This window comes from Callorhinus ursinus, unplaced genomic scaffold (genome assembly GCF_003265705.2).
Source record: "Callorhinus ursinus isolate GAN/ISIS: 27379988/994484 unplaced genomic scaffold, GSC_fseal_2.0 scaffold9, whole genome shotgun sequence".
Classification (NCBI taxonomy): Eukaryota; Metazoa; Chordata; class Mammalia; order Carnivora; family Otariidae; genus Callorhinus; species Callorhinus ursinus.
This window is the reverse complement of record NW_027397071.1, coordinates 24,213,223-24,236,848: the sequence shown is the minus strand read 5'-3', so window position 1 is coordinate 24,236,848 and position 23,626 is coordinate 24,213,223. Positions and strand designations below refer to the sequence as shown.

Here is a 23,626-nt window from a genome sequence, read left to right as displayed (position 1 = left end):
CTAAAAGTACCCATATCTCAGATTTTCAGGAGGACGTAACCGCCCAGCCGTGATACCTGAGAAAATTCAATCCCCCAAAAAATACATTTTAAACCGAGAGAAATCCGGAAATAACACAAGCAAACTGAATTCCCTGCCCATCTCATTTGTTTTACACACAGGATTGGAAAGTAATGTGTGGGGAAAAGAAGAAAAGGTTGTCTGCAGTTTGAGTAGGAATCTGTCCTGTAAACTAGTGTGTTTCTGAAGACTTGACCTACTGTTTTTTTATTATTATTGTAGGTGCTAAACAGACAAATGCCTTAAAACAAGAAGATGCTTCTAAAAGGTATGAGAAGTACTTGGACAACTGCATTAGCTTATCTGTTTATTTCATATTAATTGAACCATTTTTAAAAACAGTAATGGGTGATACCTTAGAAAAAATTATGGGAGAGAAGGGGAAGATCTGAGAAGCACTATAAATTCTCATATAGACTCATTATATCTCTCCACTCCAGGCTTTAAGAAAACCAAATCAAGACACTTTTAGATTGCTGGTGAAGGTATATGAGTATCTGTAGAAAGATTAAGGGAATAAACATTCCTGATTTAACCAGGTATTCCTTTTCCACCTCTTCAGGTACACTTGCCTTTTATTATTTTATATGCCAGAGACTCCAAGAAACCTTTACTGTTGTTTGTTTACATCATGTCTGCATTTTCAGCAAAAAGTCCTATTCTGTTTCTTGGCATCTCCTAAAAAGGCTAGATTTAGCTTCTGTCACAAAGAAGTTTCTAGAGTAGGAGTAGTCTATGAAAGTGATTAAAATACGTATGTCTATGGTTTATCCTTTTTAAAAAAAAAATTATTTTAGAGAGACAGTGAGTGCAGGTGTGGGGGTGCTGTGGGGAGGGGCAGAGGAGAGGGAAAGAGAAAATCTTACTCCCCCACCGAACACAGAGCCTGATGCAGGGCTTAATCTCATGACCCTGAGATCATGACCTGAGCTGAAATCGAGTCAGATGCTTAACCAACTGAGCCACCCAGGCACCTCTATGATTTATCCTTTATCAGGCAGGTATTGGCTTTCATTTACTCATCCTTTGAAAAATTATTTACCAAATTTGAGATATTCCAGACCTGTGTTAGGCCTTCAGGATATGGTTTTGAACAGAATAAACACAGTTCCTTTCTAGTGGAACAGAGAACTACCAATCAAATTATCACAACTGAATACACAGTTACATACTGTGATAAGTATTATAAAGGAAAAGACTATGATGTTATCAGATGAAACTAATAGGAGTTCAGATTAGCTGGGGATTATCAGGGAAAGACTCTCCAAGGAAGTAATAAGCTGAGACCTAGAGGTAAGTAGGCATTAACCAGAGAGTCCTGAGGAGAGACATCCAGCCAGAGATGGCAGTATGTATAAAGACCCTGAAAGAAGAAAAAGCTAGGTCAGTTCAAAGAAAGGAAGGATTCCCGTGGTAGTGTACGGCATTTTGAGCAAGGGAAGAAAGCATAGGAAAAACTTAGGACTCCATTCATGTATCTGGTGGGCCGTGGTGAGAAATTTGGATTTTCTAAGTGCCAATAGGGAAATTTCAAGTAATAGAGTGATGGAATTTAAGTTTAAAAAGTTTTACAGATGTTAGGGATGGTGATCATCTAGGAATGGAGAAATTGGATGGATTTGAGATCTATTTGTTTTTAAGATTTTTTTTTATCAGAGAGAGAGTGCACACAAGTGGGATGTGCAGAGGGAGAGGGAGAGAGAATCTCAAGCAGACTCTGCGCTGAGTGAGGAGTCTGACAAGGGGTTCAATCCCATGACCCTGACATCACGACCCGAGTGGAAACCAAGAGTCGGACACTTAACCGACTATACCACCGAAGCACCCCTTGCGATCTATTTTAGAGAATATTTCCCTGTGGAGCAGCATAATTATATTGACTTGGTTTTAAGGTACACTGCAAGAGTAAAGTTAATATTGATAATGATGGTAATTTGCAACTTTTCTCAATAGTGATCTGACCACAAACCAAAGGAGATTATATTTTATTCTGAGCAGTACAGTGTGGGAAGTATAAATACACTAGAATGTATTGTGGACAAATTACCCTGGATAAATGAAACAGTTAAAAATCCATGAAGGTAGGTAACCAAATAGTTGTTGAAGGAAGTGATCCTTTAGAAATCTATGCCAACTGAAAAATACTTCTACATTCAATCCAACCAAATACTATTAAGCCAGAAATTAAAGAACTTTGCAAAGATATAAAATAATTCTACTCTTTTCACTAAGTTTTTTATTTAAAAAGTTACTAACATGTAATGGGTTTACTATTACTATTATTACATGCATTAATAAGTGCTTTAAATTTTTCTCATTTTTAATCCAAATATGGTAAATATCAATACATATAAACCACATAAGCAGAAGTTCTAATTTTCAAAGTGTAAAGGAATGCTGAGACCAAAAAATTTGCGAACCACTGCTGTACACCATACTACCTGTCATCATTTAGGACAGAGGGCAACAGCAAGATAGGGCTGTTCATGGGAAGCAGCTCTAGGCATCAGTTAAGAGTGAGTGTGACTGGGCGCCTGGGTGGCTCAGTCGTTAAGCATCTGCCTTCAGCTCAGGTCATGATCCCAGGGTCCTGGGATCGAGTCCCACATCGGGCTCCCTGCTCGGCAGGAAGCCTGCTTCTCCCCCTCCCACTCCCCCTGCTTGTGTTCCTGCTCTCTCTGTCTCTCTCTCTGTCAAATAAATAAAAAAAAATCTAAAAAAAAAAAAAAAAAAGAGTGTGACTTACTGCAGGTTGAGGTAGTTAACACCTTGAGCCAGCAATTCCTTAGTGTGGGTTTAGACAGATCCTAGTATATGGCATAGCTTTTATTGGTAGGGAGCAATATGAGAAAAATAAAATAATGTTTTTCATAAAGCCAAATACATTTAACATAAAAAACCGCTTTTTAGTCTGTATTCATGTCTTTTATACTCCTTTGATGTAAGAATGGCCTTTGTGAAATCGTAAGAGGACAGTTGTTAGTTGCAAATTTCTTCTTGTTTTAATGTCCCTATTTGGCAAAAGAAAGAGTTGGCAATCTGGCATCATCCTTCTTTTTTGTAGATTATTGTTAATATATCTTATATTGTTTTTGTAGAATATTATTTTTCTAGGCAAGGAATTAGAGTCTAAAGTCTTGAGAGTCAATGAAAGTAGGGAGAAAAAATGAATACATTATAGATCCAGATATGAGAGCCAAGTCAAGGCCCAGGAGGCTGGCTGAGGTAGTTCTGGTAGGAAAGGAGAAACCAGTGCAGGATAGGAGCACGTAGGTTACCAAGATGGTTGAGTATCGTTGGTCCTATGGCAAGGTTTCTCAACCCTTTTGCACATTAGGATTATCTGGAGCTTGCAGTGGGACCTAGGCATAATATCTTTTAAAGAAATCTCCTTAGATGATCCTAATGTGCAGCTAGGATTGAGAACCACTCTCCTAGAGCCATTGTTTATCGTTATGTTCTGTGGTGTGTAAGGGCCAGCAAAGGCTGACAGTCCCACTGGTGCCAGGGCAAGGACCAGCCCTCATAGGAAGATTGTTTTCCTAAACTACATTGTCATGTCAATATAGTTACTTAATAAGATTTAATAACAAAAGTGAGTAAACACTTCTTTGCAGATAGGACTCTATCTTGTCAAACTGGGCTATCATTAACTTTTGAGAGTTGACACAAATAAATTTTTACTTGTAAGAACAGCTGAAGTTATCTTTTTCCTCTCTAATCTTTCCTGATTTCTAAGGATTTCAAAGGAAAAGCCTGGCTTTTTAGGTACACATAGGAGTGATTGAGAGAATATAATCACTAACTGGCAAAAAATTTCACCTCATTTTCTTCCTTGTGCTCTAAGCCTTGGAAATCAAATAGTCCTGTTATTGTGGCAGACTTCTATGTGTTAAAACTTTGAAAAATATTGTATCAAAAGTAACAGCATTAAAAAATATAAATTTAAATAGCAAAATAGCATGTTTATGCTGTGTTCTAAGACAAAATTGGCTATGATAAAACTTTAGAATAACTTTTAAATTTTACTTTGTTTATTTTTTTTAAAGATTTTATTCATGAGAAGAGAGAGGGAACACAAGCAAGGAGAGAGGCAGAGGGAAAGGGAGAAGCAGACTCCCCACTGAGTTGGAGCCCAACTCGGGACTTGACCCCAGGATCTGGAGATCAGAACCTGAGCGGAAGGCAGATGCTTAACCCTCTGAGCCACTCAGGCACCCCAAACTTTTAAATTTCAAATACTTTTTCATTTTTTAATTTTAGGAAAGCAGAACTAGAAGCAGCTGTGAGAAAGAAGATTGAATTTGAGAGAAAAGCTCTACATATTGTTGAACAGCTTTTAGAAGAGGATATTACAGAAGATTTCCTAAGGGAATGCGTATGTGTTAAATTGGGAAATTATTACATTTGTAGTATTAGATCTTTAAATCTGTGCAATATGAGACTTCCTTGTATTATCAAAACTGAATCTGTTTTTCTTCTTTAACAACTCTATTGCATTAAATTTAAAATGGAAATTTCTATTATATCCTCATAATCCTTAAGAGAAAAAAGAAAAGGATAATTAAAACTCAGAGCTTCCATTGCAAAAATAATTATTAGTGTGGGTCAGAGATTTTTCTAAACAAGAGGAATATAAATAGGACAGTATTTAAATTGATATAGGTAACTACATCAGAATCTGCATGCATGATGACACTAAAGACAAAGACAAACCAGAAATGCTTCATTTGAAACAAATACCTTCTATCACTCTTAGAAGTATTTTAGTCCCTGGGAAAACAGAAAAAACTTGTTCAAAAATGATCTCAAAGTTATGAAATAATTATGAGTTGAGATTTGAACATGAAGATATATCAAGGGGAGATATTTGGCGTCAGCTTATAACCACCTCATCAGTCTCCTGTACAGTTTTCCAGACGCTGCAAGATTTTGCATCCTGACACCTTTGATATACTTCGTTTTTTAAGATAGTTCTTTGAAAACAGGTAAATTATATTTTATTCTACATGGTTTATTTTTTGAATAATATATTTTTATTTTATTTTTTTTAAAGATTTTATTTATTTATTTGACAGAGACACAGCGAGAGAGGGAACACAAGTAGGGGGAAGCAGGCTTCCCGCTGACCAGGGGGCCCAATGCAGGGCTTGATCCCAGGACCCTGGGATCATGACCTGAGCCGAAGGCAGACACTTAACGACTGAGCCACCCAGGTGCCCCTGGATAATATATTCTTTTTTTTAAAGATTTTATTTATTTATTTGAGAGAGAGAGAGAATGACAGATAGAAAGCACAAGAGGGAGAAGGGTCAGAGGGAGAAGCAGACTCCCCGCTGAGCAGGAAACCCGATGTGGGACTCAGTCCCAGGACTCCAGGATCGTGACCTGAGCTGAAGGCAGTCGCTTAACCAACTGAGCCACCCAGGTGCCCTGAATAATATATTCTTAAAATATACTTTTCAGTGTTTTGCTTTGGAATAGCAAACACTATAGCACCACTTTTTTCTCCTGCCTCAGAATTATTTCATGAACTATATATCTACAAAGATGTATAGTCTTTTGGCAGAAGTTTTTTCAGGTTGTTTGTTTTTTTAATAATAGCTAACATTTGGGGCACATGGGTGGCTCAGTCGGTTAAGTGTCTGCCTTCGGCTCAGGTCGTGATCCCAGGGTCCTGGGATCGAGCCCCGCATTGAGCTCCCTGCTCAGCGGAGAGCCTGCTTCTCCCTCTCCCTGTGCCTGCCTCTCTGCCTGCCTGTGCTCTATCTCTCTGTCCACTAAATAAATTAAAAAAAAAATTTTTTTTTTTAAATAAAACTCTTTAAAAGAAAATAGCTAACATTTCTGAGTGCCTACTATGTGTCCAGTGCTTTTCTAAATGTATTTCCTTTATTTTCTCCTCTGATTCTAACATACCTGTGAGATAGACTTATCCCTACGTTTTCAGATGAGATCAGTGAGGCTTAGATAGATTATAAATGAACTTGTCCAGTAATCTAACGGGGAAATGCCCCTCTCATTTCCTTTTAGGGGAAGTTCATCACACCTGCTCACTATAGTGATGTCGTGGATGAGCGTTCTATTATTAAACTCTGCGGTTATCCCTTATGTCAGAAGAAACTAGGAATTGTAAGTAATTAGTTTTTTAAAATAGAAGCTTAAATTTTTTATATTTAGCAAAATACTTTGTGGACAAGAAATGAAACTCAGGTCATGAACTAATTACATGAGTTAGCCAAAGATATGATATGATACTTGAATTCTTCTTAAGCTATACTTTCGTTTTTTTAGGTACCAAAACAGAAATACAAAATTTCTACCAAAACCAATAAAGTCTATGATATTACTGAAAGAAAGGTAAGCTTAAAGGCTATTCTCAATGTGGCAGTTAATTTTTAATATACTAAATGGAATTTAAAAAGAATTGTTTGAAAACTTTGCCCTTTAGAAAGTAGCCACATTAAAAGTTTATTTGAAAATATTTCATTCAAGGTGTTAGAAAAAGCTGCTTATGCTTTAATTAATACTTGAACATTTAAAAATTAAAAGTGCAAGGGCACCTGGGAAATTCTGACACATGCTACAACATGAATGTACTTTAAGACATTATGTACTTATGAGACATTATGCTAAGTGAAATAAGCCTGCACAAAAGGACAAATATTAAATGCTTCAACTTATGTGAGGTAACTAGAGTAGTTGGATTCATAGTTACAAAAGTAGAATGGTGATTAAAGAGGCAGAAATGGGGAGTTGTTTAATGGTATAGAGTTTCATTTTGCAAGATGAAGAGTTCTAGAGATAGATGGTGGTGATGGTTGTACTACAGTGAGAAGGTATTTAGTGCCACTGAACGATAACACTTAAAAATGGTTAAGATGGTAATTTTTGTGTATTTTACAACAATTTTTTTAATTTTAAAAATTCTTAAAAAAATGTTTATAGGCACATTGTAGTGATAGCCAAAAAGTTAGAAACAACTTAATTATTCATAAACAATAAAGGTAATATACTTACACAATGGAATGTAATACCGAGCATAAATATATAAGGTACACCTACATGAATCTGAAAAATATAACGTGGAACAAAAAAACCCAGAAAACATAGCAGTACAGTTACATTTACACAAAGTTTAGAATTAGGCAAAACTGAATGATATCTTTTGTAGGTATGTGTATATAGATAGCAAAACTAAAGAAAGCAAGGGAATGAGGAACACAGAATTTATGATAGTGATTACTTCTGGGGAATATGGAAATGACTCTGGGACAGATACATGGAGAGCTTCAAAGGTACTATACATTATTTCTTATCTTGGGTGGTGGATTCTTGAGTTTTCATTATTTTCTTTGAACTACATATTTATATTTTCTGTACATAAATTGTGTTGCACAATAAGAGAAAAATAATTTGCTAATTTTAAAAATGTTCCTTTCAGTGTTTTTGCAGCAATTTTTGTTATAAAGCATCTAAGTTTTTTGAAGCACAAATTCCTAAAACTCCAGTATGGGTTCGAGAAGAGGAAAGGTAATTTAAATCATTACATATACGTTTGTTGATATAGTCCAACTTTTTGAGATATATAGAAAGTAGTCCTAGTTTTCTGTAGAATTTACCATTGTACACATTTTAATTGTGGGGAAATGGCTATATTTTAAGCATAGTTATTAAGAATTTTATACTTAAAATCAGAAAATTAATAATTATAAATGTTATTTCTTAGTTGTTTTAGCTTTAGTCTCAAAACTTGAACTTTGCTTTCTGCTATGCCAATTATTTCTATTAATCCTACTAGTATAATAATCCTAGAGTAAGAGTGTTAAAGTTTTCCAAGAGATACTGGATCTTAGGATCCAGCTGACCTGACTTTGTTGTTAGAAAACTATGTACTAAAAACAAACAAAAAATATGTACTAAGGGTAAAAAGTTCAGGTTACTAATTCACTCAATCTTTATTAAAAATCAGTACAGTATTTTATAAATTTAAAGAAATCCAATATAATTTTTAGCAAAAAGGCACATGAACATTTCTGGGGTTTTGCCTCTTGGGAAATGTTTAAACATTTGCAACATTTTAGTTGTTGAATTTGAGAGAAAATTTATTATTGAGGGGTAAATGCCATAATCTACCTTTTCTATAAAAGGTAACAAAAATTGTTGTGTAATTGAACTGTATTGTCCAATTTCAAACAGGCTTAAATGAAATAATGTCCCAGGGGCACCTGGGTGGCTCACTTGGTTAAGTGACTGCCTTTGGCTCAGGGCATGATCCCAGGGTCCTGGGATCGAGCCCCGCATCGGGCTCCCTGCTCAGCGGGAAGCCTGCCTCTCCCTCTCCCACTCCCCCTGCTAGTGTTCCCTCTCTCGCTGTCTCTCTCTCTGTCAATTAAATAAATAAATAAAATCTTTAAAAAAAAAGTCCCAAATAACTCATATTTCATAGAGAATATTTCAACACAAGGCATGTAGTAAGAGAGTATCAATGCTAAATAAACTTAATGATGTAAATGTAATGAGACCCAAGTTAACTAAAGATGTTTGCCTAAAAAAAGCTTATTAAAGTCTTATCTGATGCACAAGGTAATATGAAACCACTGTAGTTTGAACTAGCATCATTTGTACTGAGGAATAGTCCCTTTGTTGGCTGACACCTTTGCCTGCAGATCCAATGCTCTGTGGTTTAAAGTATGTCAAGGGGTGCCTGGGTGGCTCAGTTGGTTAAGCATCTGACTCTTGACTTCGACTCAGGTCATAATTTCAGGGTTGTGAGATTGAGCACCATGCCTTGTTGGGCTCTGCATTCAGCGTGGAGTTTGCTTAAGATTCTCTCTATCCTGGGGCACCAGGATGGCTCAGTCGGCTAAGCGGCTGCCTTCGGCTCAGGTCATGATCCCAGGGTCCTGGGATCGAGTCCCACATCGGGCTCCTTGCTCAGCAGAGAGCCTGCTTCTCCCTCTCCCTCTGCCTGCCTGCCGCTCCCCCGCTTGTGCTCTCTCTCACTATCTCCCTCTCTGTGTCAAATAAATAAAACTGTTTAAAAAAAAAAAAGATTCTATCCCTTCCTGCCGCCCCCCCCCCCCCCCATTCACATACTGTCTCTAAAAAAAAAAAAAAATTATGTAAAACACACCACCCTATGGCCTTTGTTAAGTGAATTACACATAATGAAGACTAAATTGTTCACTATTTCTCCACTAGCCTGACTCTTTTATTTAGAGGATAAAGAATTGTACCATTGTCCAAGGTGACTGGGGACCTAAGAGCACCTTTTTTGCTAACACTTTTTTTTCTTTCTTAACATTTCTTTCAGCAGAGCTACTCATCGCCTCCTTAGTCTTATGGCAGCTACATATTCCGTTCCTGAGCTGTTACAACTAGTGTTTCCTTAAGTTACCCTTAACTTTGTTTCCAGTGATACCTTCTCTACTTATTAAATTTAGCCCATCTTCATATCTGCTTCAAAACCATTTACCAAACAAGCCTTTCTATCACCTTCATATTCTTCAGATATAGTTATTGGTACTTCCTTCAGCTAATTTAAAAGTTCTTCCCTCTCTTTCCTAAAATCTTATTCTATGTTCAGAATGCCCACCTTTTCCCAGAATATGAAGCTCTGTCACTTTATATTTGTGGTTCTTGAAATTCCATTTTATCTATATGCCCTTCCCTACCTCACTAAAAAAGAAAGATGAAAATGGCCTTGGTTTCCTTAATCTATACAAATCAATTTAATTTAGATTCAGTGTGTTTAGTATGTGCTTAGTGTACGACAGGCTACCCACACCTGTATGAGCACATATACACTTATGAAACCAAATCTGTGAGTTTATTTTTTTGTTAAGATTTTATTTATTTTTTAAATGTTTTTTTTTTAAATATTTTATTTATTTATTTGACAGAGACACAGTGAGAGAGGGAATACAAGCAGGGGGAGCGGGAGAGGGAGAAGCAGGCTTCCCACTGAGCAGGGAGCCCGATGTGGGGCTCGATCCCAGGACCCTGGGATCATGACCTGAGCTTAACCACTGAGCCACCCAGGCACCCCCAAATCTGTGAGTTTAAATTGAAATGTTAATGGGATGGCATAACGAGTACACGAGTGAAACAAATTTGTACTTAATTCTAATGGGGACAAGTATTGGGGAGCCTTCAAATGCTTTTGAACAGAATTTGATCTGACATTGGTGTACAAGATGAATTAAAGAAGAAAAGATCATAATCAAAGAGCTGAAAGGCCCTTAGACACAATTTAACCCAACATCTTTATCAAAGGAGCTCAGAAAGATTAAATGTATTTCATAAGCTAGTGGTAGGTTCTGAACAATGCCAGGATTCCAGGTGATTGGAAGTAACTAGTGAGTAATCTACAAATATACAATTGTCACAGTGTACATAGTGTAACTGTAGCCCTTTTTTATGTATGATACTTGTCAGTATACAGCCATATTAATATCTTTTATATCTGCATGCATCAGTGTTACCTTAATTTATAAATTCTTATGGGCAAGCATTATGTTAGTTTATTTCATGAATCCACTAGAGGTCACTGTGTCTTCAGAGAATGATATTTTTAAGTGTTCTAATGATAAGAATTCTAGAATTCAGTGTTCTTTTCAAAAGCCTTTCTAGCTGGTGCACGTGTAAGCTCTACAGAAATGCGATTTTTAAAGAAAGTCTGTTCACAAATGGTATGGGGTATAACATTCAGAACCTATCTTCTTTTAAAGGGGAAAAAATGTTTCTTTTAAATGGCAGCATTTAGTATTTAATGCAGAGATATTTTTATTAACTTAAAGTCTCATCATAATAAATTACATCACCGTAATTAAATCATAATATAATTTTTATTTATTTTATTAATAATTATTAAATAATAATCTTAAATTTTTAAAAAATAAAGGAAATTTTAAAATCCAAAGAATTGAATGTTTTATCACAGTGACTTCCAAAATTTTTGAGCACCATAAGTATATTTTACATTATGATCTAATACATGTAACTCAAACAGAGTTTTATGATAACACTTTTATGTGTTATCCTTATAACACAAAAGCCTGTGATATTTTCTACTCTGTTACTTTTTTAAAATGCTGGTAGCAACCTATTTACTTGGTTGATTCTGATCCACAGTTTTAAGAGTACTGTTTTGTTGTATCTAGCTTAGGTTTTTAGTTGTGTTACTGTCAGAAAGTGTTATCCTCAACAGTAAGCCTCAGTTTCCTCATTTGCAAAGTAGAAAGTTGCATTTAACCTCTTAGTTCCCTTTAATTCTAATGTTTTACAGTTCTGAGTCAGTCACTGCCGCTGTAGTGAAAGTTTGCTAGATAGGAAATGTCTTATTTATAAAAGTGATGAAAATTAAAATTATCAGCATAAGATTAGGGAAAGTTATACTACTTTTAGGGAAGTCTGTCTCATTTACGAGTTTAGATTAAAAGTTACTGACTTAAATAATTTGAACTCTTCAGTCTGTAAAGATGAAGGTTGATAAAGGATTGGAGCAAAGTTTTTCAATTATGAAGAAAAACAGGAATGTTGTATAGCATGTCCAGAGCAACTTGAAGTTGACATCTTCAGGGACACCATGATCTTGCACACTATTTGGAAATAGAATATTGAATTTGACTCAATATAGTCTTTCTTACATTGCTGTGAAAGCTAATATAAATTTCTTCATCAGGTACCAAAATACTAAAATCTGTAGTGTCTCTTAACATTTTTAAGGTATTATTTTATATCACAGAAAGCTCACTACCTCATTGGTAAATATGTATAGATAGATTTAAGAAAGATTTAGACAAATTCATGAATTCTAGCTCCATACTTCTGTTGAGGCTTTGGAGTCAGAAGGGGCCCTAGAGGTTTTCTACTCCCTCATTTTTATTATTAAGGCATGAAAAAATTAGAATCTAGAGTATATCTTTAATGTCGTGGAGAATAGCAGTGCTTCTCACAAAATGTCTCCTGATGCTGTGTGAGAGACAAAACATTGACCTAGATGGACTGGGTGATGATGCAGTATGATGCTTCTCATGTTGTGAGTTAGAAATTTTTCACCCACTTGGTGGCCAGAAGCAGACCACATACACTGTGTTCCTCTGAGACACCGTGCTCATTTAAATAGTTGTATAGTTACACTTAGAAATCCTGTTTTGTTTGACTGTAGGCTCTGACAAGCCTTGGAAGTTTCTTTGTAACCTAAAATCAGGAGTTAAAACTAAGAAGGAAGGACAAATGTTGAGAATCAAATTATGGTTTAAAAGATAAAATTAGGGTGAATGGTTAATGCTGACAGAGCTAAAAGCGCCATCATGTGGCCCAGAGTAGGGGATTTTCACACATTGCTTCTTGGCAATAACAGTATAATCTCAGAGGTGCGGAAGCCAAAAACCTCTGCAGAACAACTTCTATAACCTCTTCCTGAACAGCCACTTCTGTTGCTTGGTATACAGAATAAAAACTTTCTGAAAGAGGTTTTTTTTTTTTTAAAGATTTTATTTATTTGTCAGAGGGAGTACAAGCGGAGGGGGTAGCAGACAGAGTGATAAGAGGTTTTAACATGTCTCAGATTATATTTGGAAAATTTCCACCACAGGGGGGAATTGTAGCCTGCTGCTTCTGTTGGTTTATGTTTAATACACGTATTCTGACCGACACAAACATACACATCGATATGCATACATTCACAGATTTTTTGGCACAAGTTACTTCTAATTTTAGATTCCTTTTGCTAAAGTTACAATTAATCATCTAATTATAATTCCATGAAAATAATATGAAGAACCAGTTTGAATGTTTTCTTTAACATCATTATTTTTGTTAAAATTTTAAGTTAATCTCAATAAGATTGAGAATTATCTCTGGGGCAACATACACTTTGAAGGGAAGTACATAAAGCAAAGAGAGATGGGACTTTTAACAAAAAGCTTTTGAATTTCATCTAAAGATAAAAAAGAAAGCAACATAACTTCGTGTCTCATTCTCTCTAAAACAGCTCAGAGCAAAACAAACTGAAGTTTTATATTGAACCTTTCATTTAATACCTCATTGAACTCAAATCCGTTTTAGTTCATGTATCATTCTCCATTTTATAGACTGGGAATCAGGGAGACTGTTAAGGTTACTCATCAAGTATCTAGAAACAATGTTCCGTATAGTTCTCTTTACCTGAAATCAAAAAATGGAAACAGAGGAAAATAGTAGCTTGTGAAGTATATTGAGTTCCTATGAGAGAGGGTAAGCAAAAGTGGCACCCTCACAACTTTGAGTCTTTTTTATGAGTTTAATTAGGGGCAGCATGTTGTAGAAAGAGCTTGGACTTTGAAAGACCCAAATTCAAATCCTAGATTTACTAGTTAATTAATTAATTAACCCCTCACAGCTTCAGATTCCTCATCTGTAAAAATAAAGTTTTAAGTTATGTGGGGATTAATGAAGTAATGTAAAAACCAGCTAGCAGAAAGTATGGGAAGATGAAAAAGCCCTGGGGCTGGATGGTGGTGATAGTTGTACAAAAGTATGAATGTACTTAATGCCACTGAACTGTAACTAAAAATGGTTTAAATGGTAAATTTTATGTAATGTGCATTATACCACAAAAAACCCCACCTCCCGTATGGTAGGCACTTAGTATATTCTGATTTTCCCCTTGCCTTTAGAGATTGAGTTTTCTTTTAATTCTTAATGTTTTTCCTCAAGAAATGTCATTGTAGAGCTGGATATTTATCATAAAACTATCTTAAATTGTATTCATGATTTAGAATGTTTACATTTTGATTACCCTTTCATTCAGCCATGCTTAGACCTATTCTTATATGGGCTATTCTGCCTCCAAGATCTTGAAATAAGAGCTTCCCGTTTCTCACCACAACCTCTATCTCATCTACAGCTATCACTCTTGAGTGTGCTTTGTGACCTCATTTTGACCTCCTATCTCTACCTTAGCTCTGTTCCAGGTTGGCCAGACCTTCATTAAGTTAGCTTTTTGAGCACTGCGGTCAGCAGTTACAGTACTGTCCTTTCAAACAATCCCAGATTCTTTCTCCCTTAACCTTCTACCATGTCTTCTTTCCCAAGCTTCAGTCATCTTTTTTTTTTCTGTGCTTGGGTTCCTGAACTTTATTGGGTAAAGTTCTCCCACGCTTTAGATAAGCTGTCTCATTTAGCATTTTAGTGCTTTAGATAAGCTGTCTCATTTAATTCAGTCTTTAGAAGACCCCTGGGAAATACTGTTACCCATTTCATGGATGATGGAACTGAGGCTCACAGAGGTTTAGTGACTCACCCAGGAACACTTGGCTCATATACACAGATTTGGGATTTAAACCCAGATCTCTCTGCATTCCTCTGGCCCGGTTCCAGTTTATTCTGTGTAGTCTCAATTGTGTGCTCCGTGTTTTTTCTTTGTTTCTTATTGACTATTTGACACATTCAGACCTTTTCTTCTCTTCTTAAACTTTGAACCCAAACCCCAATGCATAGTAGATAATTTAACCTACTGCTTAACTGAAAGGATTGAGCACATTCAGCAGAATCTCCTTAAGCACTATTTTCTACTTATGCTCTCTCATTTCTCTGCCTCATTGCGAATACAGTACTTTCTATGTTCCTGATTCTTTTCTCTTCTCACTGAGGCTTGTTTCATGATTTATTCCTATTTCAAGCTCTCCTTTCATACTGATTATTTTTCTTCTACTTTAAAAAGGGTGGGGGGTGGATCCTGAAAAATACCCATTAGATTTAGCATTTCTATGATCTTAGCAAGAGACATGTGAGCAGAGTAATGCATACAGATCCCAGGACGGAGAGGGTTGATGACTGAATAGGAGATGTGGAATTGAAAATTAGTGCAGACGTTAAAGAAAGCTTAAAATGAAAAATGGAGGGGGGGCTGCATGATTGACAGAAGGGTTTGTTTGTTTTTTCTAAAGATAGATTTAAGTATGATAACATCCTAAAAGGAAAGTGAAAAAAGGGAGAGGTTTATGGAGTAAAACCTCAGATTCATAGGATTAGCTTTTATAATACAAACTATCAAATCTTTATAGACCCGTCTGAATCCAGGGCTTTTTTTCATTTGCTCAACAAGAAGTTTTTATTTCTTCTCTAATTTTTTGTAGCAGCTCATGTATATCTCATCATACTTGCCACATATTCTCTTGAATTATATGATGCAAAATGTCAAGAGCCCTGCTGTCTTGGTTTGATTCCTGGCTTTACTATTACGAGCTATGTGACTTTGCACAAGTTACTGATTCTTTCAGTACTCAAGTCTTTTTATCTGTAACATGAGGATAATAGTAACTACTCATTCTTATGAGAATTAACATTTGTAAAACTCTTAGAACAGCCATTTTCCTCCTACTAAATTGTAACATCCTTAAGAATCTGTTTATATTACTTAGTATACCCAGCATAATTCATATAATAGTTCAGAATTTTATATTTGAAGGAATGATGGAATACACTCTGCTTTTGCAGGTTGGTGATTGAGTATAAGAATTCAATTGAGAATCACCGTCTACACACCCTTTCTTCCCTATAGTGATACTCAGATCCCAGTAGGACCAAATGCCAGACAGCTGCAAGGTACTGAACCTTGATAATTTTAGCCAAGAAGACTTGGGTGGGGATGTGGGATAGGAAAAATGAGAGAACTCCAAGTGGAAGTGGGAGGATGTAGTCAACAGGCAATAAAATTCTCTGTTGTGAAAGTTAGTGTATTATTTTGGCCAAAAAAGCTCTTAATGGGAGTTATAAATATCCCCTGAAGCAGTCAAGGCTAATCACCATCCAAGTGGTGTCCTTTGCTTTGAGGAACACCAAACCAAGATAGCTTCTATGACTAGAGTTTTAGTGAGTGGAAAGAAGTAGGGTAAACAGGATAATTTGGGTGATTGGGAAAAGATATGCCTCAACTGGCTGAGGGACTAAGGAAGAAACAAAAATAGATTACATTTTTACTCTCAGGCCCATTGCCTTATTTTGCCTTTCCTTCTACATTTTTTATTACTGGTTTTGGGGAATTCCTGAATTACAGGGGAATTCTCTAAAGCAGGGATCTCAAATACTGGTTTCATCCCTTATACTTCCTGATGTGTGGTACTGAGAAGGAATTTAATAGGAAAGAATGCCTTGATCAGGTAGCAGTGCCTCCCATAACTTAAGGAGAGGATTGGTAGGAGAGCCCATTCCCTGCAATGCCTCTTATGCTTAAGACTGACCAAAGATGAATAGATTATCTAGATAATATTATATGGTTGATGTTGTGATGTTTAATTATATAGAAAAAGACTTGCAACTCTGACATTTTTTGATTGGCAGTCTTTCAGTGTAGTAACTCAAATGACCTCTGGTTTCATCTATCCATTTAGCTTCACTTTTTTTAATTGAAAGTTTTTTGCAGTATCATGGCCTTCATGGCAACCCTATTTTGTCCTTTAAATGGGATTAATACTCAATGCCTTATCTTCTCTTTCATGTATACCTGGTTTCTTATGTTTTTTTTCTATTAATAGACTTTATTCTTTAGAGCAATTGTAGCTTTGTAGCAAAATGGAGAAGGAAGGTACAGAGATTTCCCATATACCCCCTACCTTCATTCATATATAACCTCCCCCATTACCAGCATCCCCCACCAAAATTGTACATTTGTTTCCATTGATGGGCCTATATTGACACATCATTGTCACCCAAAGCCCATAGTTTACATTAGGGTTCACTCTAAGCTTTGTGTGTTCTGTGGCTTTGGACAAATATATAATGACTTGTATCCACCATTACAGTATCATACAGAGTAGTTTTATAGTCCAAAAAATCCTGTGTGCTCCACTTATTCATCTCCCACCCCCCATAACCCCTGATCTTTTTACTATCTCCATAGTTTTATATTTCCCAGAATGTCATATAGTTGGAATTACACAGTATGTGTACCTTTTCAGGCTGGCTTATTTCACTTATTAATATGCATTTAAGTTTTTCCATGTCTTTTCCTACCTTGATGGTGGCTCATTTCTTATTAGTGCTTAATAGTATTCTGTTCTCTGAATTTACTACAATTTATTTAACCATTCACCTGCTGAAGGACATCTTGGCTGCTTCTAAGTTTTGGCAGATATGAATAGAGCTGCAGTGAACATCCCTGTGCAGGCTTTTGTGTAGACATAAGTTTTCATCTCCTTTGGGTAAATACCGAGGAGCAAGAGTTCTGGATTATATGGTTAGAGTACATTTAGTTTTTAAAGAAATCACCAAACTATATTTCAAAGTGACTGTACCCTTTTGCATTCCCACCAGCAAGAAATGTGAATTCTCTTGCTCCAAATGCTCACCACCATGTGATGTTGTCAGTGTTCTGGATTTTAGCTATTCTGATAAGGGTGTAGTGGTATCTCATTATTGTTTTAATTTGTATTTTGCTGATGGTATATGATGTACAGCATCTTTTCATATGTTTATTTGCCATCCTTATATATTCTTTGGTGAGGTGTCTGTGAAGGTCTTTGACTAATTTTTATTGAATTGTTTTCTGATTGTTGAGTTTTAGCAGATATTTCATTATTTTGGATAATAGTCTTTTGCAAATATTTTCTCCTAATCTGTGTTTTTTTCTTTTTATTCTCTTAACTGTATCTTTCACAAAGAAGAAATTTTTAATTAAATGAAAATTTAATTAAACTGGCTTACCAGTTTTTTCTTTCATGGATTGTGTCTTTGGTGTCCTATGTAAAAAGTCATCTAGGTTTTCTCCTGTTATCTTGTTCTATAGTTTTGTGTTTTATATTTTGGTCTGTGATCCATTTTGAGTTAGTTTTTATGAAGGCTGTCAGTCTTTGTCTTGATTCACTTTTTTGTAATGTGAATACCCACTTGTTCCAATACCATTCTCCTTTGTATTGCTTTTGCTTCTTTGTCAAAGATCCATTGAGTGTATTCATGTGACTCTCTTTCTGGGTTCTCTGTTCTGTTCTAATGATCAATGATCTATTTGTCTGTTCTTTGGCCACTACCACATTATCTTGATTACTGTAGCTTTAAAATATGTATTGAAGTCAGATAATGTCAGTCCTCCAACTTTGTTCTTCTCCTTCAATATAGTATTTGCTATTCGGGGTCTTTATCCTCCCCCAAAACTTTAGACTCAATATGATGATACCCCAAAAATAACTTGCCGGGATTTTGATTGGGATTACATTCAGTCTGTAGATCAAGTTGAAAAGAACTGACATCTTGACAGTATTGAGTCTTTCTGTTGATGAACATGGAATATCACTCCATTTTTTTTCTTCTTTGTATATTTAATTTAATCTGTTTTGTAATCTTTAGAAGGCACTTTTTCTAAGTCACTTCAGAAGTATTTTACAGAGTTTTCCTGTCCTCTTAGATTCACTTGCTATTAAATTTGTTCCTTTTTATACTGGCTTTCTAAGAGTTTTTTCTTCCCCTTTTTAAATATCTGTGATGCCTAGCCAAATATGATTTCTGGTATTGCATAGCAAAATTGTTCCTAGAATTAAATTAAATCACCTTATCTACATAGTTCACATCCATAAAAAGGAAATAAAAGAGCATTATAGTGCATTATCCTTGCCCTCAAGGAGCTTGTAGTTTAGTTAAGAAACCACACTTAAACATATGAAAAGTAAGACATATAGATAATAATTCTAGTATTAAGTCATAGAGGAGTACCTGATTAATATGTAATAATTGAATGGATAATTCTGACTCTGGAATTTACAGAAGGAAGTGATTTACTTTAGTAAATCACTTTAGTTGGGTTTTTCAGGGAAAGCTTTATTGGGCTCATGGAAATTGAACTTCTGAAGTATGAATAAATTTTGGAAAAGAGAGATTAATCCAGATTTCTTACAGATGAGTTTCACATTACTTCGTCCTTCAGTTTTTTCTTAAAAAAACTTTAAATGAACTATTTCATTTTAGTTGTATTTTCTACCCAATATAGTTATAACAAACACTCGAAAATGTTTGCCATAAGAGTTGCCTTCAATTTTCTATTGCTGTGTTTTGTCACAGGCATCCTGATTTTCAGCTGCTACAGGAAGGACAAAGGTATGGTTGAATCAGTATTACTTACCTTCTGTATATTCATGTTAATAGAAACATTAAGAGTAAACCAGGTGATATGAGCTCTTGGTCTTCCTGTGTTGATGCATTATGTAAGTGCCCATTTTAGCCCACACAAAGAAATATTTGCCTTGTACAGCTTTTTCTTTTGTGATAGTAAGATGATGTGTTTGATCTGTATGATTTATTGTACAGCTGTTCCTACCAAGGCAATCTAATTGAACCCGTTGAAATATGACACAAACACAGCTTCCATCTGAGATACTGTGCTTCTTTGTCAAATAGATTATACCAATTATATTTGTCGAAAGGTTTTTATAGTCTTATAGGATTTCAGAACTTAATATATCACTTATTATTTGGAAGAGTGTCGAAAGCATTAATAGAAATTCAAAGTTGTGATATTTTCTAAACTCTTGTGGTGGTGGTTGCCCAACTATAACCATCTCTCAAAACATTTTTTTTATCTTTTATCAGGATAAATTTTCCTGATTATTAGTTGCTACCTTAGCACATGGAATTGAGCACATGTGAGAGATATTTATTGATACATATTTTTAATTTACATATTTAAAGTAATATAGAAAAATATAATTACCTTAAAATTCCAAGAGAAATTATGAAACGTGAAAGTCAAATTGTTCTAATTTTTTTGAAATTATACTTACTTCAAATACAGGAAATAGTCCCATGGCTATATAGACTAGATTCTAACTAAAAAATGATATCTAGTACTGAATAAACTTGTCATCTTTTCTTTATTCCCATCTACAACCTTATTTTCAACTCTTTTTCTTTTTCTTTTTTTTATATTTCTACCTAGCATGCTTTTTTTATTTCTATTGCATTATTTTATTTCATTTTTTAATCATTTAAAAAATTAATAGCCCCTTTAGGGAGCAATTTTAGGTTTACAGAAAAATTGCCTGAAAAATAGAAAGTTCCCATATACTGTCTTACCACCTCCTGCCCCCCCGCTTGACCCAGAATCCTTACCCTAATCTTTTAAAGTTTTGATATGTGCATTTGCTTGAAAGTAGCTGCTTATCTATCATTGCATATCTCAAGTTTGTATAGACACAGCTGATTGAAAATTGAAGGAACATAGTCAAAGGGAAAACTATTTTTTATTGTTAGCATTATGTTGTAACTCTGGGTTTTCAAATATATCTTTCATCAATAAATGTTAATTTGCCAACTTTATTTTCTGCTATGACTTTCTGGTGTTTTTTATTCTATGGAATTTTCTGTATAACTATCAACCAGAATTGGAAAATTTTAAACGTGTCTTTTTATCCTGTTATCTTTCAAAATCTAAGCAGAGTTGCTGTAATATGTTTTTTGGACAAAGTGAGAGTGAAGTTTTCAAAAGAAAATCTTTTTTTAAAAAAGGTATATGAAATAGTCACAGAAATATAACAGGCAAAAATCAAAATAATTCATTAGGATGGAATTATCAAAGCTTTTTTTTTCTTTTTGCTGTACTCTTAACACTTTTTAAATAATGGGAAAAAAAGATGGAAAGAAGTTGGTGGAATTATAACAAATAAAATATAGAGAAAGTATAGATTTATAGTAGTCTTTGGAAGTGTGTGTATGTGTGTGTATATACATATCTATATGCTTATAAATGAGGCTTTGCCTAGGGAGTACAAACTTTTACCTTGGAAGTAACAAAATATAAATGCTATGGGACGTTTTGTTTTTCCATTATAGTTATTTTGTTTCTTTCCTTCTACAGTGGCCATTCTGGAAAGGAAGTACAGTTATGCACTAAGGCCATTAAAACATCAGATATTGACAATCCTGGCCATTTTGAGAAGCATTATAAATCTAGTTCTTCTAGCTCTCATGGTGATAGTAGCAGTGATAATGAGCAAGACTTTGTTTCCTCCATTCTACCAGGAAACAGACCAAATGCAATGGGTGTAAGTCCACAGCTGCACAAAAAAAGCATTATGAAAAAGAAAGCTGGTCAGAAAGCTAACTCTAAACATGAAGACAAAGAACAGACAGTAGTAGGTGTCACTGAGCAGCTAGGCAATTGCAGAATAGATAGTCATGAGAAAGCTGCTGCTTGTGAACTTCCTTTACAGAAAGTAAGTACTCAGATTTCTTCAAATAGTCCTTTGCAAGAAAAATTAGAAGCTACAGAAAATTCTGAAAATAAATACAGTAGTTCAAAAATAACTCTAGTAGGCATAAGTAAGAAAAGTGCTGAGCATTTTAAGAGGAAATTTGCCAAATCAATCCAAGTTTCTAGGTCAGCCTCTAGTCCGATGCAGATGTGTCCTGAAGTTGCAAAGGCAAACTTACTTAAAGTCCTGAAGGAGACTTTGATTGAATGGAAGACAGAAGAAACTTTGAGGTTTTTGTATGGCCAGAATTACGCTTCTTTGTGTCTGAAACTCTCTTCAGCCCCTCTGGTTAAAGAACAAGAACTTGATGAAGATGACATACACTCTGACCCAGATAGACATTCCCCTGCCTTGCAGGAATCTCAGCACAGCTTGGATGAGTCTTTACCTTTTAGGGCCTCAGATACAGCCATTAAACCACTGCCAAGTTATGAGAACTTGAAAAAAGAAACTGAAACATTGAATCTGAGGATAAGGGAGTTTTATAGAGGACGATATGTTTTGAGTGAAGAAACCACCAAATCACAAGACTCAGAAGAGGTATGTCTTAATGATGATAAGTTTTCTATGCTGCTAGCATATGGGACACTTAACCATAATAAATCTTGACACAGGAGTAATATTAAAGAGATAATTGTTAAATTTTCAGAAGGTTTGTTTAGTTGATCAGTTTTTTGGTTTAAAATGCCATCTCCAGGGGCGCCTGGGTGGCTCAGATGGTTAAGCATCTGCCTTCGGCTCAGGTCATGATCCCAGAGTCCTGGGATCGAGTCCCTCATCAGAGGCTCCCTGCTAGGCGGGGAGACTGCTTCTCCCTCTGTCTCTGCCTCTTTCTCTGACTCTCATGAATAAATAAATAAAACATTTAAAAAAATAAATGAATAAAATAAAATGCCATTTCCAGAGGCACCTGGGTCGCTCAGACCATTAAGTGTCTGCCTTCAGCTCAGTTCATGATTCCGGGGTTGTGGGATCAAGCCCCATATCCGGCTCCCTGCCCAGAGGGGAATCTGCTTGAGATTGTCTCTCTCCTTCTCCACCACCCCTCCCCCCTGCTGCCACTCGTGTTCTCTCTCTCTCATAAATAAATAAAATCTTTTTAAGAAATGCCATCTTCAGTATTGGCATCACAATTTTCCAAATAAGTTGAAATTTGGCCCCAGAAAATTTCATAAATGTGCAGTATTTTTCTCTAATATAGAAATAGCCTAGAATTGTGGGATAAAGTTTTCTTTAAAACCTAGTTCTTTATATAATATGTAGACTCTCTGAAGAGTTTTTTTTTTCCTACCAACAAATATTCTTTGTATTCTTGTGTTCTTTCAAATTTCTGCATGGGGTGTGTATCTTCGTATTTTATTTCCAATGGGACTATATACAGTGGAGTAGACTTACTAGTTGAATGGTAAAAATATTTGTATAGTATTTGGCAAGCATGCCCATTCAAAATAATATCAATGCAAATAATATAGTAAAGGAGACTTATTGGGAAATAATGGACATAAGAGAAAGTAGAAGGAGCACATCAGACCTAGATTTTATTTTATTTATTTATTTTTTTAAGATTGTATTTATTTATTTGACAGAGAGACATAGCAAGAGAGGAAATACAAGCAGGGGGAGTGGGAGAGGGAGAAGCAAGCTTCCCAGGGAGCAGGGAGCCCGATGCAGGGCTCGATCCCAGGACCCTGGGATAATGACCTGAGCCAAAGGCAGACGGTTAACGACTGAGCCACCCAGGCGCCCCCAGACCAAGATTTTAATATTTGCTCTCTCATTTACTTAGCTGTATGAAAAGTTGGTCTCTTGAGTCTGAGTGTTCATCTGTAAATGAGACTATAAATAGCTTTCCTTGTTCAGTTGTTAAGAATTTTAAAAATAATGTATGTAAATTTACATACAGTTAGTACTCAGTAAATAGTAATTATCTATAGAGATACAGTTAGTACTCAGTAAATAGTAATTATCTATAGAGATTAAATGTATGTTGCTGAGATTAAGGGGGAGGGGTTCTCTCAATATTTTTCTTACCCAGGTTTGTTTTGATGTATAGCTTGAGAAATGAAGTTAATAAAGAAGACTAGGCAATAACCTTGTTTTCTGACAAAACTTTGTTATTAAAGATTTCTGAGTAAATGTGGCTCTAAATTTAAGAACACATTTGGAAGGACAACTGGGTGGCTCAGTTGGTTAAGCGTCTGCTTTTGGCTTGGGTTATGATCTTATGGTTCTGGGATCGAGTCACATGTCGGGCTCCCTGCTCAGTGGGGAGTCTGCTTCTCCCTCTTACTCTGCTACTCCCCTGCTTGTTCTCTCTGTCTCAAATAAATAAGATTTAA

The 23,626-nt window shown here is 35.5% G+C and overlaps 1 protein-coding gene across 2 annotated transcripts in view; it reads left to right on the top strand.

The window, feature by feature from the left end:
• Positions 1-23,626, top strand: part of RPAP2 (RNA polymerase II associated protein 2) — a 74,468-nt gene that overhangs the window by 529 nt on the left and 50,313 nt on the right. For both annotated transcript variants that reach the window (XR_003208419.2, XM_025872183.2), the window contains exons 2-8: positions 283-328; positions 4,324-4,438; positions 6,094-6,192; positions 6,355-6,420; positions 7,505-7,593; positions 19,099-19,134; positions 20,891-21,827. Coding sequence is in view for 1 of the 2 variants with exons in the window: in XM_025872183.2 (XP_025727968.1) it covers positions 283-328; positions 4,324-4,438; positions 6,094-6,192; positions 6,355-6,420; positions 7,505-7,593; positions 19,099-19,134; positions 20,891-21,827 (1,388 nt within the window). In the remaining variant the exon portion in view is untranslated. The remainder of the gene's footprint in view (positions 1-282; positions 329-4,323; positions 4,439-6,093; positions 6,193-6,354; positions 6,421-7,504; positions 7,594-19,098; positions 19,135-20,890; positions 21,828-23,626) is intronic.